At 44.8% G+C, this 13,341-nt stretch overlaps 1 protein-coding gene across 1 annotated transcript in view; it reads right to left on the bottom strand.

Annotated features, from left to right (window-relative positions):
- The window catches only part of EIF3E (eukaryotic translation initiation factor 3 subunit E), a 41,290-nt gene that overhangs the window by 14,880 nt on the left and 13,069 nt on the right, over positions 1–13,341 (bottom strand). Inside the window, exons 4-7 of the mRNA XM_075270144.1 lie at positions 12,505–12,547; positions 12,315–12,419; positions 6,957–7,082; positions 6,459–6,583 (exon numbers count right to left, since the gene is read on the bottom strand). Coding sequence (XP_075126245.1) covers positions 6,459–6,583; positions 6,957–7,082; positions 12,315–12,419; positions 12,505–12,547 — 399 coding nt within the window. The remainder of the gene's footprint in view (positions 1–6,458; positions 6,584–6,956; positions 7,083–12,314; positions 12,420–12,504; positions 12,548–13,341) is intronic.

Below are 13,341 nucleotides of genomic sequence, written 5' to 3'. Positions count from 1 at the left end.
GCAGTCCTGGTCTCTAAGACCAGCCGATTGTAAATTTACGGCCGGTCTTCAGAGACTCACTAGGCAGGGGGTGGGGCGGGGGGAGGGCAGGTATTAGGTGTTACTAACACCTAACCACCCCCTCAACAACATTCAGTCGGACTCAGTTCCGACTGAACGTTTTAACCCTTTCGATCGTGCCGTGAAACATCACGGCGCGATCGAAAGGGATCCGCCGCATATTGAAGCTGATCGGCACCCCCCGCGGCGAGATCGGGGGGTGCCGATGTCAGTAGAAGGTAGTCTGGGGTCTGGCCAGTGACCCCAGACTACCGGAGCCCCCACATACCTGGTTGATCCTGCCGACCGATGGAGGAAGTGAGCGATGTGTCTCACTTCCTCTGCAGCTTGCAGGACACGAGAAGGCTCATGTCCTGCTCGTGTCCTGCAAGCTACTATACAAAATCAGTTGATGCTTTCATGAAAGCATCAACTGATTCAAGTGTCCTAAAGGGACACATGAAAAAGTTAAAAAAAAAAAAAGTTAAAAAAAAAAGTAAAGTGTATGAAAAAAGTAATAAAGTTATAAAGCCCAAAAATCCCTTTTTCTCTATACAAAATGAACTATATAAAAAAGTACTAAAAATTAATAAAAACAATGCATATTTGGTATCGCCGCGTCCGTAACAACCTGTACAATAAAACTGAAATAATATTTAATGTAAACGGTGTACATCTGAAAAAAAAAACGGAAAAAATCCGCCAGAAGTAGTGATTTTTCACCATATCACCTTACAAAATATGCTATAAAAAGTGATCAAAAAATCATATGCACCCCACAACAGTACCAATAAAAAGCGCAGGTTGTCCCGCAAAAAATAAGCCCTCAACCAACACTGTCAACCGAAAAATAAAAATGTTACGCCTCTCATAAGATGGCGATGCAAAAATCACTGATTTATGTCCAAAAATGTGTTTTTGTTCTGCAGAATTAGTATCGCATAAAAAATACTATAAATGAGGTATCGCCGTAACCGTACCGACCCGCAGAATAAAGGGAACATGTTACTTTTACTGTGCGCTGCATGGCGAAAAATTTAAAGGGTACAACTCAATGCCAGGATTTTATTTTTTTTTAAATCCAGCAAGAAAGAGTTAATAAAATGTATTCAGTATGTTGTAGGCACCCAAAAATGGTGTCATTACAAAATATATCACATCCCGCAAACAACAAGCCCTTATATGGCCGCGTCACCAAAAGAATAAAGAAAATATAGCATCTACCAATGTGAAGACAAAAAAAACCAAAATCGCCAAATTATTAGAATACAACTGGCGGCGTCAGGAAGGGAATGTATAAGCTGTGTCAGTGTACTTCAGGAGACACCCCAGATTTACAGTTTACAAGGGAAAGACACCAGAAGTGACCCCCAAAATGAGCCCCAGAGTGACTCCCCCAATCATAGGAGCTACTGGGACATAGTAGGGAATTTGGTGTCTGCAATGTCCTCCGCACCGCTTATATATTCCCTCTTCGCCATCCGCTGTGCAGTCATGTCCGGGATACTAATACTCACTACACCCCCTGAGAAATTCTTTGAGGGGTGCAGTTTTCAAAATGGGGTCACTCCTTTGGGGAATCCACTTTTCTGGTACCTTACAGGCTCTACAAACATGGCATGGCGTCCAGATACCAAACATCTGAATCTGTACTCCAAAAGCCTCATCGCGCTCCTTCCCTTCTGCGCCCTGCTGTGCGCCCAAACTGCAGTTTATGCCACATGTATGACACATGTATGACACTGGTGTACCCGGGATAACGGACGTAATGTCATATGTGGGTATAAACTGATATTAGGGCACAGCCGGACACAGAAGGGAAGAAGGGTTATTGGGTTTTTGGAGCGCAGACGGTTTGGTTTTTGGATGCCATGACACTTTTGCAGAGACCCTAAACTTGCCCCTACAAAATGGGGTTTACAGTTACCTCCAGGTCTCTCCAAAAGGAACATGGCCCCCAGAAAGTCCCTCTAAATCTGTACCCCAAAAGCTAAAAAGCGCAGTGCTCCTTCCCTTCTGAGCCCTCCTGTGTGCCCAAGCAGCAGTTTACACCCACATATATATATTTTTTGCCCCTCGGGATGGCCCCTTAATAGTTTTAGGAGTGCAGGTCTCTGACAACACAAAGTGGGTGCAATGTATGGGGCACCGAAATGGCATATTTCTTTCAAAATTTAAATTTTCATTTTGGACATTCATTTTTTGGAAGCATTTTAGGCACAAAATGATAATACCCCTTGATTCATTCCTTGACAGGTGTAGTTTCTAAAATGGGGTCACAATGGGGGGTTTCCATTGTATTGATACTTTAGGGGCTCAGCAAATGAGACATGGCACCTGAAAACTATTCCAGCCACATCTGCCCTCCAAAATCCAAATAGCTCTCTTTCCATTCTGAGCCCCACCATGTACCCATACAGCAGATTATGGCCACATATGGGGTATTGCCGTGTTCAGGAGAAATTTTGTAACAAACTGTGGGGGGCTTTTAATTCTTTAACTACTTGCAAAATTAAAAATATGGCGCTAAATGGACGATTCATTGGGAAAAAAAGTAATTTTTCATTTTTACATCCCAATGTTAATAAAATCTGTGAAACAGCTGTGTGGCCAAAATGCTCAGTATACCCCTAGATAAATTCTATGAGTGGTGTAGTTTCCAAAATGGGGTCACTTTTAGGGGGTTTCCACTGTATTGGTACTTTAGGGGCTCTGCAAATGCGACATGGGACTTGAAAAATATTCCAGCAAAATCTGTCCTTCAAAAGCCAAATAGCCCTCTTTCCATTCTGAGCCCCGCCATGTTCCCATACAGCAGATTATGACCCCATATGGGGCATTTCCGTGTTCAGGAGAAATTGTTTAACGAACTTTATGGAGCTTTTTCCCCTTTATCCTCTTGTGAAAATGAAAAATTTGGGGCTAAATTGACAGTTTATTGGAAAAAAAGTAATTTTTCATTTTCATGCCCCAATGTTAATAAAATCTGTGAAACAGCTGTAGGGTCAAAATGCTCACTCTACCCTTTAATATGTTCTGTGGGGGGTGTAGTTTCCAAAATGGGGTCACTTTTAGGGGGTTTCCACTGTATTGGTACTCTAGGGGCTCTGCAAATGAGACATGGCACCTAAAATTATTCCAGCAAAATCTGCCATCCAAAAGCCAAATAGCGCTCTTTCCATTCCAAGCCCCGCCATGTACCCATACAGCAGAATATGGCCACACATGGGGTATTGCCGTGTTCAGGAGAAATTGTTTAACAAATTGTGGGGGGCTTTTACTCCTTTATCCCCTTGTGAAAATTAAAACTTTGGGGATAAAGTGACATTTTAGTAATTTTTCATTTACACATCCCAATGTTAGTAAAATCTGTGAAACAACTGTAGGGTCAAAATGCTGACTATACCCCTTGATGAATTCTGTGAGGGGTGTAGATTCTAAAATGGGGTCACTTTTGGGGGGTTTCCATTGTTTTGGTACTCTAGGGGCTCTGCAAATGAGGCATGGTGCCTGAAAATTATTCCAGCAAAATCTGCTGTTCAAACACCCAGTGTCGCTCCTTCCCTTCCATGCACTGCTGTGTACCCAAAAATCAGTTTACGCCCACATGTGGGGTATTTCTGTGCACGGGAGAAATTGCATAACAAAATGTGAGATGCATTTTCTCCTTTAACCCTTTGTGAATGTGTTAATTTTAGGTCTAAATGAATGTATTAATGAAAAAAAATAAAATGTCTAAATTTCACTGCCATATTATTTTTATTCTTATGAAAAACTTAAAGGGTTAACAAACATCCCAAATGCTGTTTTGAATAATTTGAGGGGTGTAGTTTTGAAAATGGGGTGATTTATGGGGGTTTCTATTATACAGGCCTTTATAATTCCTTACAGAACTGAAGCGGTCCCTAAAAAATTGGTTTGGGGAATTTTCTTGCAAATCTAGAAAATCGCTGTTACACTTGTAAGCCTTGTAACGTCCAAAATAAATTAAAAGACAATCAAAAGATGATGCCGATATAAAGCAGAGATATGGGAGATAATATTTATTTATGTATTTGGGTGGTATGACTATCTGCCTGAAAAGCAGAGAATTTCACATTTTGAAAATTGCAATTTTTTCCAAATTTCCATCAAATTTCCTAGTTTTTTTTATAAATAAATACACAAATATTGATTAATATTTACCACTAACATGAAGTATAATGTGTTACGAAAAAAACAGTCTCAAAACCACTTGTGTAAGTTAAACCGTCTCAAAGTTATTGCCATTTAAAGTGACACATGTCAGTTTTGAAAAAAAAGGCCTGGTCTTTAACATACTTTTGGGCCTGGTCCTTAACCGGTTAAGTAATAAAATCGTGGCATAGCAGCTTCAACTCCTATATGAAATGGGCTAATGCCAAGAACGGCCGACGAACCAGCGTGGTGGAAAGGCTTCCGCGAGACTATCGGGAAGTGCCTGTGACAACCTATATCATTAGGGCTATGTATAGGAATAGAAAGAAGAGGACCTGCACCAACTCCAAGCACAAGACATCTGCTCATGGCCGGCCGGTCGCTGAAATGAAAGCCGACGGCCATGCATGTGGCTGATCAGACAGACAACATGTGACTACGCTACGATGAAAGTCCCCACATATTAGCGTCTAACATCCTTTATAATCAGCCCCTGTTCATCAAGGCCTTATCCATGGCCCGCGGCTGGAGGATACACTGCACATTTGGTAGTAGTTACAGCAGATGCACTTTACTTCCAGCCTTCAGACAGCCGATTTACAGCCATTCATCTAGAACTGAGTAATGGAGACATTTACAGAGCAGATTCTCCTAGAAATATCGTAGAGTTCGGACAATTAAGAGTCTGACAGACGGTGACTTTTATGTCCTGAACAGTCATCCCAGCTGTCAGGAGATGCGCGGCGCATAGAAAGTCAGCTTCACATATGGCACAAGCCACAGGAGCTGAAGAATCAGCCAAAGGTCTCGTTTTACTTCACGATTTATCACACGCAGCCACACTACACTGCGCACACCCCCGCCCTCCATCATCAATGGCCTCCCGATTGGGAAGTGATCACTATCAGATGTAACCAGTACATTAGAGGAGTCTGTCACTCCCTGGCCAGATAACTATGGGAAGCCCAGCATGTGGCCAGAGGAGGAAAAACACTATACTAAGCAATGAATGAACCAAACAGCTAGTCGGCCTCTCTCACTGCTCGGAGAGGTCTTGCAGACACCTGAGGTTCATGTCCTTCGAGACATAAGGCTAAGTTCACATGGAGTTTTTTGGTCCGGATTTTGAGGCCGTATCCGCCTCAAAATCCTAGACAAAAAGATGATTCCTTTTGAAATCAATGGGAGCTGGCCGGCTCCCGGAAAAAGCAGCGAGTTGCTCATTCTTCAGGCTGTTTCGCCTCGTGATTCGGCCTGCAGACACTCCCTTCCTCCGGACTAGGACCATTCATTCGGCCTAATCCGGAGCGGAGTGCGCGGCTGGATGCTGGTGCACTACACTGCCATCCAGTTGCAGCTACCTTTGGACCGGAACCTGAGGCGGCCTCCACCTCCGATCCAAAGAACCCTGTGTGAACTTACCCTTCAAGAGGTTTTTCTTGGTCTCTGACCATGATGATCTACCATTAGGTCCACATGTACTTGTAAGCGAGTGTCTTGTACTGCAACTTGGGTCAACCATGTGAATATGTTACAGTACCAGATGCCCGATTATAAAACGATGGTCTATGCTTATGGCAGGACGTTAAAGCAAGATCCTGGAAAACCTGCACATGCTTTAAAGACATTTTTGCACAATAGACCTATCCATAGGTTAGCTTATATATACTGGAACCTCCACGATCAGTGGACAGGGGGTCCTGAACTCTGAATGGAGCGACAGTACATGCTCGACCAGGCCTCCAATATCTATGAAATCAATGGAGACAGCTGAGCACGGCTATCTATCTATCTATCTAAACTCCTCCTTGCTGAGTGTTAAAGGGGTAGTGTCATTAAGGACACTTACACACTATCCATAGAATAGGGAACAAGTGTCAGATTGCCGGGGGTCCAACCCAGTCCGACATTGCCATGGGATTGCAATACCAGCAGTGAATAGTAGGTAATGGAGGGTCACTCCTCCATTCACAAGGACCAGGCATGTGGGACTTTCACGTTCCCTGTTCTCCCGATCGCTGGAGTATCTAGCGTCCGGACCCCCAGCAATCTGAAACTTCCTGTGGATAGGGCCTAAGTGTCCTTAATGGCACATCCACTTTCAAAGCAAACCTTTTCACTTCACAATACATTTACTAATATTAACTCAGATGCATTGAAACGGCCATTTTCTGAAATGTTGAAGTTAACAAAACTGCAAAAGAACATCTAAAGACTTCTAGAAAAAGGTTCAGGCCACTTACTGAGGCTGGTAGAGGAACAGGTCAATGATATTGTCTCGCCCTTTGGGGTGGTTGAAAAAGACAAAGAGAGACCAGTGGATGAGCCAGGTCCTGTGCTGAAGAGACTGGAGCGGAGAACTGACCGACTGCAAACAAAACATACAGGTATAGTAAGTGAAGGGATATAGGGCACAGCAGCATGATGATTTACAGCACCCACTCCTCTCAGTAAAGGGCGGGTCCAAATGACAATTAGCCCAGGAAAGGGGCCAAGTGTCTGATCGCTGGGAGCCGCACCTCTTAGAATAAAGGTATAGGGGCACATTGGGACAGATCAGCAACTGCTTAAGCACACAGTCACGCCAATCTGTAGCAAGATGGAGGCAATCGATGATAGCACTATGGGATAGGCTGACATGGCAGAATGGAGCAGGGATAAGTGAATACAATATTTGCCTTTGCCGCCCACACCTTTTAGGATCACCATATGGAGCGGCCCTACAAGAGTGTAACCCTTACATTGTTATCTATGGTTTCCTTCAGCCTGGTGAGGTCTTCCATGGCAGCATCCCAATTCTGCATCAGGATTTCGGAAGCCAGCTTTCCCCACAAGGAGCTGAGGGCGTTTCTGTCTGTTGAGGGCACCTGTGGTAAAAGAAAGACAAAAGCTTAGTGCTGAGAGAAGAGATCAGCAGGTAAAAATCACGTTGCGGTACTGAGGCTTCTTTCAGATGTCGGTTCAGCATAAAACAATATTAAATTCAGGTAAATATGTTGATCTGCCTAAACGGAGCCTGTCACCCCCTCTGTAGGCAGCACCTGGCAGTCATCCTGCGCATGCGCGCAAGAGCAGAGTGTGACTCCAGCTGGAAGAAGAGGCGGTTGCTGTTGAAGATGGCGGCGTCGCTGGAGAGAGTTCTCTGGCAGCAGTGGGGACGCCCCTATTTCCGTTTGAGCGCTGGGGCCCGTCCCCACTGCGAGAGAGCTCATTTGCATACCGGTATTTCTACGGAACGGCAGGCCGGAGGCGACTGAGCAAGGTAGGAGACGAATAGCCTTTCTTAAGGCTATTCCGATATGGTAAATAGAAAAAAATTTAGTTTTAGTGGTAGAATCCCTTTAAGGCTATTCTGACGTGGTACCTAGACAAAATTGTGTCTGAGTGATAGGATCCCTTTAAAAACCACGGGAAGCAGAATCGAGGCCAATCAGATTCGGCTGCGCTGTGTGAATGGGCCCTAAGAGTCAGACTTTTATTTTGGCGGCAGCACCTAGCCCCACCTCTCTTCCATGGTTCTTCTAGACGACCACAGAATCTTATACCGGTCCTAAAATTGGCCCAACCACACACATTACCGGTTTGTGATCACTACAATACTATATGGAATTTTTTTTTTCTATATTACAATCTGACAGAAAATTGAGGCCTCATTGCAGACAACACATCCCGAAACAGAAACCCGTGTCCCCCCAAAACCAGCGACCGCTCCCACCACCCACTGCGCTCGATCTTGAGAACAGGTCTAGTCATTTTATCTAGTTTAGTCGCAGTTTTGCAGAGATCCAGGGTAACGCCGGGGTCATAGAGCTGTAATCCATACAAGGCTGCACTACACTAGGTCATTGAGAGTGTCAAATTCTAATCTCAGAGAGCGCTCACAATGGGCCTTTCATGGCTTCTGTTTCTCCAGCCATCACTTTAAATGAATCTTCACCCGGCAAACGGGTCCCAGCGCGGAGAAAGTCGGAGCAGACACTGAAGCCTGTCTTACTTTCTGATTCCCAAGGGAACCTGAGTGTGTCGGCTTTCCAGAGCAGCCGCCAATATCATACAGTCATGATGTACGTATCAGTGATCGGGGGTCTATGGAATATCCCAGCAGGTATTTCTTATATCGCAGCGCACTATGTGGGAGATTCATGATACAGGATACAAGAAAAAGTGTCTGTTGCCCATATGAACCAATATGCATAATAAGAAATTAAAGCGGTGCTGCATCAGGAACCCCTGGCCGACGACAGACTAGTCCATCTAAAGTCATGGAGGTCGTTCTGCAAGCCTGACTTATCTGGTGATGTCAGTGGGAGAATAACAGATCCCCAATAGATCCCATGATCGGGTCCCTCACGTTCTGCTGTTGGATCACTAATAGTTTAATCTGTTCTTCTGGTCCTACAATGGAGGGGATCAATACGCAGATGTGAATCCTAACCTGCTGCCATTACTTCTCATGTAACACCAAAGTGGTTGCACAGGGATTACGGCAATATTATGGTCCCCGGGTCATGCGATCCAAGACAGCATATAGCGCCTGGCTCGCTTCCTCATCCTCCATAAAAAATTTTAACAGGTAATACCTAACCTCAGATCACATGACCCAGGTCCTGCTGTTGCTGGAACCATCAAAAGCATCCCCAAGACCATGACAAAGGTGCGCGCATACATACACTTTTCCAGATTAGTAAGATTACAGTACAATCAGGTGTTGACAGACATAAGACCCCGGTGGGTTGTGAGTACGACCCATCCGCTGGCGGCCATGTACACAGCCTCATGGATCACGGTGGTGACCTCCATACCAGGACAATTAGAAACAGATTAAGCCGGCGCAGTTGCTTCAGGTCACGGATGTCTTTTCTTTCTCTTCCTAACACAAACTGATGGATTCGCTATTCTACGCAGCACAAAAACCACCTCAACATGTGGCCGACAGCTCCGAGCCTGTGCCAGTTCCAGCTCAGCCAAGGAGCGGACTTAAATGTCTGCACCATTGTGTTTATTCATGTACGGTAAAGAGTCTACACTCACCGCCTGGCACTGACAGTCCGGCTGCCTGGGAGGGAGACTACAGCAGGGTTCACACAGTGTGCATGCTCGCTGCAGAACTGGAGGCCCCGCTAAGGCAATTCCCTATTCTAATGCATTTCACTGGCAATACTTACACCAGGTCACTAAACACTGTATAAAGGGTTTAGGAGAGATTTGGGTGGTGGTAACTTTCCCGATTCTTCTGCTACAGCAAAATCCAGATTTCCAAGGTGCACGTTTACTGAATTGCAGAAACAAAATCCTAAATTTTCTTCAGGTTTTCAAACCCCATCCACTTACTATAGCGTAACATGCTGCAAACACTAAACCCTGTTCTGTTATTTGCTACGGCTTTGACATATTCAGATGAATAGGACTTATCCGAAAAAACAAGACGCTGTGCCTCGTAACCAATGTAGTGGGTCAGACTCCATGCACATGACAGGGTTTTACTGCCATATATTATCTGCCGTTACAGGATCATACACAGCCAGATGTGAAATGACCCATACGGGCTTCTGTACTTCTTACAAATGTATTGTAGTGGGCAGGAAAAAATGGGGCAGGTCCTGTGTTCTGTCGCTTTGTCCATTCATTGAGGTGTACGGGTCAGTGACAGCACACGAATACCAATCTGCGTGGCATCCATTCTGTTTTTACAGACCCTTACCCATCCAAGTGGGATCAATTCTGAAAAACTAGATCACACTTATAAACATCTACGCTATGGGGATTAATGAACCAGGCAGATCAGGATGAACAGAGCCAAAAGACGGTGCATGGAATGGGAAGACTAAAGAAAAAAAAAAAAATTGATTATTAAAGTTAAAATTGTCACCTCCAAGTGAATCTGAGATACCACAGTAACCGGATTCCACCTCTGCCCACATGACGGGGGCTTTTCTGTATATTTCAGGCGACTCGCTTCCCCTTTCTTTAAGGCTAAGGTTCATGTGAGCTCTTTGGCCCGGCTCCATGTCATTACAGTTGGCTCTGCATACTAACCTTTCAGGCGAGGATATGCTAGAATAGCTTCAATATCTGGATTTTTACAGGGGTTACCTAAAGTTTCCATTTGCTGGGGGAATGGCACATTCAGTCACTGGCCAGCAACAATAAATTTACTGTGCTGAGCCTCGAACAAGACATTAAATCTTCATTCTCAAAATTCACTCCCAGCATTAACAAATGATATGAATAAGCCGCTCTTTTCAGGGGCTTGTAATGAAACCAGGGCTCGGCCTCCGTCAGGCTCATTTAAGCTGTTTACATTTCCCCAGTAAATGACTCTTACTCTCTTAAATCCCTCGTAATATTCCAGCGGAGGCAGATGGAAGTGGCCGATAAGCGCAGGCCCGGTCCACGCCGGGACATTACTGACGATTACCTACAATTTGCCAGTCTGCTTCTCAACATTTGAATTTTCAGCTGGAGATTTAGATTACAATCGCTGATGTCGTCCACCTGTCCGACACCGAGCGCCTCACCCTCACCCACCTGTACTACCCGACGTGGGTTGTAGACACGTGACATTATACACACACACTCTAGAATTTCCCGCAACTTAGTCTGCGGCGCCCCCCAAGCGGCGTGCTGCCTCCCGTCAACAGCTCCCCCCCCACCGTGCTATGCAGTAAATGCAGGTGTGGTCCGGCAACCCCCAAGCACCTTCGCTCGCGTTCGTGTGACCACCGTCCTGGGGTCCCTGGACCCATTCCTCACTCTTTGGCCCCTCCCACGCGCCCCCTTTACCCACCCCGACCCAGAACGGCGAAATCGGGGCTTGCGGTGGTGTTGTGTGGGCATTTAGCGGCTTGATATGTAGCCTATGTATCTTTCCAGGTTCCAAGGTATGCATGTTCCAAATTTGAGCCGAATCCCTGCAGCCGTTTTTGCATCCAAAATACACAAACTTTCACATTTATAATATTAGTAGGAAGATAGGATATTTCTCCGTAAAATATCATGCTATAATTAAAAATAAATTAAAAACTTGGAAGTACAAATGTCACATGTGTCTACAACCCAAGTCGGGTAGTACAGGTGGGTGAGGATGAGGCATTTGTCCTTAAGCTTGTGCAAAACATACATTAAAGACCAATGTGAATACAAATGTGCAACCTTACCAGTCATGATTTATAGAAAAGCTGGCCATACATAAAATCAGAAAATGTACATTTGAGGTTGGGGCCACACGTTGCAAAAAAATGCTGTGTTTCACATTCCCTGCAAAGTTGATGAGATTCTGGCTAATCTCATCCCCACATTACAGAAAAACAAAACAAAAAAAAAATCTGCAGCGGAAATGTTGTGATGTAATAAACAAATCCATTCAGTTTTTGTAAATGGCAGCATGTCAATTATCCCTGGCGGTTTCCATGTAGGTATAACTAGGGACAGAAAGCCTGCAGAGGAGAATGCAATTAAAAACAGGAGTTTCTGCTGCATTTTGTTCCCGCAGCGTTTTTTTGTTGTTTTTTTTAGCTGCGTCTCGCTATACGGGGTCCCATGTTGTTAAAACGGACCTTTTTTTTTTTCAGATTTTGAGGGTTTTTTATTTTTTTTTTGAGCCAAAGTCAACAATGACTACAAAAAGGAATGGGAAATATCTAGGAAGATCTTATACTTCTACCTTCTGCTCAATCCACTCCTGGCCTGGGCTCAAAAAAAACGCAACAAAAAAAGTCTGATGCCTCTGCAGTTTGATGGACCACTAAGGGGTATGAGCCACTTTGGGGCATTATACCATGTGACGGGGTATTATTTGTGCGGGTCAGGTATTTCTAAATTGTGGTGATGCCTTTGCACTAAGCCAACCAATGAGTTTGTATACTGTACTAGAACTCGAACTGTAATCCCACAGTCTTGTCCTTTCAGCTTGGATGGGTATAGCATAGATTCAATGGTCACAGGAGGTCCAGCCATTCGTCAACCCACCTAAAATGTATGCCAGCCTCTAAGTATAGGTCATACATCTGCAATTCCCCTTTTAATAAACTGCTTTAACCCAATATTCATAGTAACCCATTAACAGATATTCAGAGAAACCACCAAACACACAGACTTACCAGCACCCTGAAGAAGTACAGGTACTCGGCGGCTCCGGAATAGTTGCCGCACTCATACTGGAACTTGGCGTATCTGTATAGCGTGTCCAGGTACTCCTGTCTGAACTGGAAGGAAGAGCGGACAGTCACATAGTGAACACAGAGTCTGTACTCCACATCTCAAGTAACATACAAAGAATATAGTCCTTACCCCATGTTTATCAGCAAGGTGATCGAAAAGCATCCGTCCATCCCTGAAACAAAAAAACATGGCGGTTTAGAGGCAAAGTGATGTCATTCTGCTAGAATATATCCCCACTTTATGAGGGGTAGGACCACCACCCATCCTGATAATGAAAGGGCTGCAGCACCTTGCCAGCATTGTGGTCCAAAGCGGAATCGGTGCCGAAGCCTCGGAGTGGTCAGAGAACCGCCAGTTGCAATGTTATGGAATGAATAGGAAGCACACGCATATTACCAGCACACTGTTCCCAAATGAACTGCCATATACCACGAGGGCACAATGGTTACGAGACGCTCTGGTGAACTAGGAGGAACCAAAGATGTCCTCAGAGCTACCCCATAGGGTCCTCCCTAAAGCAAACAAGCCCTGGAAGAAGAAATACGAGTGACTATAGCGAAAATAAAGCCCAGCATGAGCCTCGCACAATAACGTAGACGCTACATCCTTCTAATCGCTTCCAGATTGCCTTGGATGTTGCCTGGGGCTTCCTGAAAGAACTAACTAATGACACAGGCCATGTTCACATCTGTATCTGGCACGTTTGGCAGGTTCTTGTGACTTCTGACAGCAGGAATGCCACCAGCGAGCACTTTACATTCATGCAACTCTGCACCGAGGAGTAATGAGGGGGCAAGAACGCATTAAAGGGATTCTACCATTAAAATCACAATCACACGTAGGAATAGTCTTAAGAAAGGTCATTCTTCTCCTACCCTTAGAAGTCTTCTCCGCGCTGCCGTTCGGTACATAATCCGGTTTTTGTCCGTATGCAAATGAGTTCTCTTGCAACACTGAGGGCGGGCC

The sequence above is a fragment of the Leptodactylus fuscus genome, chromosome 4 (assembly GCF_031893055.1).
Source record: "Leptodactylus fuscus isolate aLepFus1 chromosome 4, aLepFus1.hap2, whole genome shotgun sequence".
In the NCBI taxonomy this organism is placed as follows: Eukaryota; Metazoa; Chordata; class Amphibia; order Anura; family Leptodactylidae; genus Leptodactylus; species Leptodactylus fuscus.
This window is presented reverse-complemented; position numbering and strand designations above follow the sequence as displayed.